Source organism: Chelonoidis abingdonii, chromosome 14, assembly GCF_003597395.2.
Source record: "Chelonoidis abingdonii isolate Lonesome George chromosome 14, CheloAbing_2.0, whole genome shotgun sequence".
Lineage (NCBI taxonomy): Eukaryota > Metazoa > Chordata > Testudines > Testudinidae > Chelonoidis > Chelonoidis abingdonii.
Genome location: NC_133782.1, coordinates 37,535,999 through 37,540,114, shown reverse-complemented (window position 1 = coordinate 37,540,114; position 4,116 = coordinate 37,535,999). Strand labels below are relative to the sequence as shown.

The window sequence follows — 4,116 nt, the reverse complement described above, 5'->3', positions numbered from 1 at the left end:
TGATCTGACCCCACCCCCATGCTAGAGCTCCCCCATTCCCCTACCCAGCCTCAGGCCTAGGGGCGCTGCCATTTTGGGAAACGGGACAGGAAGTAGCGCTGGAACCATGCGGGAGCAATTTACAAATTCAGTACGGCAGGGAGGATATAGGCGCCGCCATGTTGGAAATGGGAGCGCCCAATAGGCGGCGCCATGTTCAGAATGGGAAACGTAGCATCTGCCATATTGCTGACGTGACCCGTCATTTTTGGAGTGGGAGCCGCCATGTTGATTTGAAGAAAAATAGGCGCCGCCATATCGGATACACGTGCTACGGAAACTGCCACGTTGTACGGAAAGGGGGGGTCTGCGGACCATCTTGGCAGGAACTCGCCGGAGGGCGCCATCTTCCGGTCAAATGTTGTGTATCAGCCGCATTGAGCTTGGAATCCATGGGGGCCGCCATCTTGAATAGACAAAGGCTGTGAGCCGCCATCTTGGTTACGGAACTAAATGATCTCGCTATATTTGGGAAGGCATTTAAGGGCGCCAGCAACTTTGATGGAATGTGATAAGCAGTTTGTTTTCATGGGCGCAGCCATCTTGATTTAGACAGGAGGCCGCCATTTTTTTAAGGGCAGTGATAGGCGTAGTCTTTTGGGGGGAGGGGTTCACAGGGGCCGCCATATTGGTGAAGGAACTTGTAGGGGCCGCCATGTTGGGAGCAGCAGGCACGTGGAAAGGCATTTATGGGCGTCGCCATCTTGCTAAAGGAAATTAAAGGGCAACGCCATCTTGGAACCCGCCGTGGGCGCCGCCATATTGGCTGGTGCCTGACGCTGCTGTTGACGCCATCTTGAAAGTGTCTCCACGGGAGCCCAGAAGAGTCAATTGGCGGAATCTCCCTCCCCTCCCCCCAGATGAAGTGAGTTCTGCCCAGTCTCAGCCTGCGCTCAGATCCCGGACGCCTGGGTTCCTGGCGTGTGGATACAGTGTGTGGGGGCAGAGACAGGGACTGGGGCACCCGAGCCGGGGGCTCAGGAACATGCAGCCGGTTTCCAGCAGGCAGGATTTCCGTTAACCCTTGGAACTCACTGCCAGAGGATGGGCTGAGGCCAGAAGTCGAAGGGGGTTTGACACACAACGAGTCACGTTCCTGGAGGCCGGGTCCAGCGGTGGCTTTTGGCCAAGCTGGTCAGGGACGCGGCCCCCGGCGCCGGGTGGCCCCAGAGCTCGGGGTGGATCATGGGAGAATTGTCCTGGTCTGTCGGCAGCCAGGAGTTGGGGCTGGCTGGGCCATTCCTTGCTTCTCTGAGCAGGATCCCTGAATGCCTGGGTCCCTTTTCTGACCCCTTCCCATCCCCTGTGAGTGGGGGAGGGAGCAGGGCAAAGTCAGGGTCAGAGGTCACATAATGGTTCAGCTCATTGGTTATTAACCTTTGGCTAATTATTAATGAGGATGCCAATAAGCCTGGACTCCTGCGTTGGGTCCCCAGCTCTGGGGGCAAATGTCCCCATTGTGTGTAGATACTGTCAGGGGCAGGTCACAGCATGGGGGCACTGTTGGAGGAAGATCACACCAGGGACACTATCAGAGATCCTTGCAGCATGGGCACCTCGTCGAACGGGTGCAGGGAGGCTCACAGTGTGGGAGCATGGTGAGGGAAGGCTGCAGTATGGGGGCACTGTCAGGGAAGCTCGCAGTGGGGGTGGGAGGAAGCTATCAGTGGGGGGCACTGTTGCAGGAAGAAGCTTGCAGCGTGGGGACATGTCACGGAGTCATCAGGCGATGCTCTGGAACTGCTCCCCACAAAGCCAGTCTGGACTTTGGGGAGCCTCCTCTCCCTTGGAGCAGACTTGTTCAGGGCAAGAAGCTCAAAAGTCTTCACCTCCTGGGTCTCTCCTTGGAGCATTCAGCATCCTCTGCCCCTCAGTGCACTTCCCACAGCGAGCCCACCCAGGCGGGGTCCTGGGGAAGCCACAGGGTCCTGCACCCCCACTTTGCAGTCAGACGTGACTCTCAGCCAGCCAGTAACACAGAGGTTTATTCGATGACAGGAACAGGGTCTAAAACAGAGCTTGTAGGTACAGCGAACCAGACCCCTCGGCCGGGTCCATTCTGGGGGCAGTGAGCCAGACCCCCACATCTGCACGTCTCTCCTCGTCCCCAGCCAGCTCCAGACTAACCACCCCCTCCAGCCCCTCCTCTCTGCTCAGCCCCTTTCCCAGGCCAGGAGGTCACCTGACCTTTGTTTTTCCCCCACCGTCAGCACCCCTTGCAGGGGGGGAAGGGCCTGGCCATTAGATGCCAGGAGACAAAGTGCCGGTTAGAAACTGAGGCACCCACACAGTATTCAGAGGAAACATTGAGAACAGCCCCACTTCGTCACAGGGCACTGTCAGGGAAGCTTCCAGCTGGGAGGATTGTTGCAGGAGGAAGCTCACAGCAGGGGCACTGTTAGAGGGGAAGCTTGCAGCATGGGGGCACTGTCAGGCAAGCTCACAGCAGGGGGAACTGTTGCAGGAGGAAGCTTGCAGTGTGGAGGCACTGTTGGAGGGCGAAGCTTGCAGTGTGGGGGCACTGTCAGGGAAGTTTGCAGCGTGGGTGGGGGGAAGCTTGCAGCAGGGGGCACTGTTGAGGAGGAAGCTCACAGCATTGGGGCACTGTCAGGGAAGCTCACAGCATGAGGCACTGATGGAAGAAGCTTGCAGTGTGAGGGCACTGTCAGGGAAGCTTGCAGTGGAGGTGGGGGAAGCTCACAGCAGGGGCACTGTTAGAAGGGAAGTTTGCAGCATGGGGGCACTGTCAGGGAAGCTCACAGCAGGGGAAACTTGCAGGAGGGAGCTTGCAGCGTGGAGGCACTGATGGAGGAAGAAGCTCGCAGCGTGAGGGCACTGTCAGGGAAGCCTGCAGCAGGGGTGGGGAGAAGCTCGCAGCATGGGGGCACTGTTGAGGAGGAAGCTCACAGCATGGGGGCACTGTCAGGGAAGCTCACAGCGTGGAAGCACTGATGGAGGAAGAAGCTTGCAGCGTGAGGGCACTGTCAGGGAAGCCTGCAGCAGGGGTGGGGAGAAGCTCACACCATGGGGGCACTGTTGGAGGAGGAAGCTCGCAGCGGGGGGGTGGAAGCTCGCAGCACTTATCTCCCCTGTCATACTGCTGGCTCCCCTCCAGGGACCTTGGACCCAGGCTACGGCCCAGCCCCCCCGTCAAGTTAAAGTCTCTGCCCCTCCAGCTTCTTCCTCTTTCTGCGAGGGGACAGACGGAAACGCGCCGGGAGCAGTGAGTGTCCGTGCGGAACCCCGGGGGCCTGGCCTCCCCCCTGCCCCCCCAACCACTAGCCCCCACTCCCCTCCCAGAGCTGGCGAGAGAACCCAGGAGTCCTGGCTCCCTGCCCCCCCTCCTGCTCTAATCACTAGTCCCCACTCCCCTCCAAGCCAGGGAGAGAACCCAGGTGTCCGGGCTCCCAGCCCCCCCGCCATCTCCCTGCTTGGGGGGGGGGTGGCCTGTCTGATGAGATCAGCGCCCCCTAGAGGGGAAAGCCCCATGTCCCATCCTGTGCCTCCCACCTAACCTCTTCTGTCCCCTCCGCAGGCATGGCGCCCGGCCCCCACTATGCCCCGGCCCCACCGCAGGAGCCTGCGCCCCCCCCGGAGCCCCGCGTCAAGCTGAAGCGAGAGATCTCGCTGCTCAGCGGCATCTGCCTCATCGTGGGCAACATGATCGGGTCGGGCATCTTTGTGTCGCCCAAGGGCGTCCTGCTGCACAGCGCCTCCTACGGGCTGGCGCTGGCCGTGTGGGCCGTGGGCGGCCTCTTCTCCATCTTCGGGGCGCTGTGCTACGCCGAGCTGGGCACCACCGTCACCAAGTCGGGGGCCAGTTACGCCTACATCCTGGAGGCCTTTGGGGGGCTGGCGGCCTTCGTCCGCCTCTGGGCCTCCCTCCTCATCATCGAGCCCACGAGCCAGGCCGTCATCGCCCTCACCTTCGCCAGCTACATGGTGCAGCCCGTCTTCCCCAGCTGCCCCGGGCCCTACGCCGCCCACCGCCTGCTGGCCGCCGCCTGCATCTGTGAGGGGCACCGGCAGGGCTGGGGGGGCAGGGGGCTGCAGGTCGGGAGTGAGGGGCACCGGCAG

At 61.2% G+C, this 4,116-nt stretch overlaps 2 protein-coding genes across 2 annotated transcripts in view; one reads left to right on the top strand and one right to left on the bottom strand.

The window, feature by feature from the left end:
* The window catches only part of MRPL52 (mitochondrial ribosomal protein L52), a 2,881-nt gene extending 2,495 nt beyond the window's left edge, over positions 1-386 (bottom strand). Inside the window, exon 1 of the mRNA XM_075072098.1 lies at positions 135-386. Coding sequence (XP_074928199.1) covers positions 135-386 — 252 coding nt within the window. The remainder of the gene's footprint in view (positions 1-134) is intronic.
* Positions 387-817: 431 nt separating this feature from the next.
* SLC7A7 (solute carrier family 7 member 7) overlaps positions 818-4,116 on the top strand; it is a 16,211-nt gene continuing 12,912 nt past the window's right edge. The window contains exons 1-3 of the mRNA XM_075072097.1: positions 818-904; positions 3,155-3,262; positions 3,575-4,051. Of these exons, the coding sequence (XP_074928198.1) occupies positions 3,577-4,051 (475 nt within the window). The 5' untranslated portion in view covers positions 818-904; positions 3,155-3,262; positions 3,575-3,576. The remainder of the gene's footprint in view (positions 905-3,154; positions 3,263-3,574; positions 4,052-4,116) is intronic.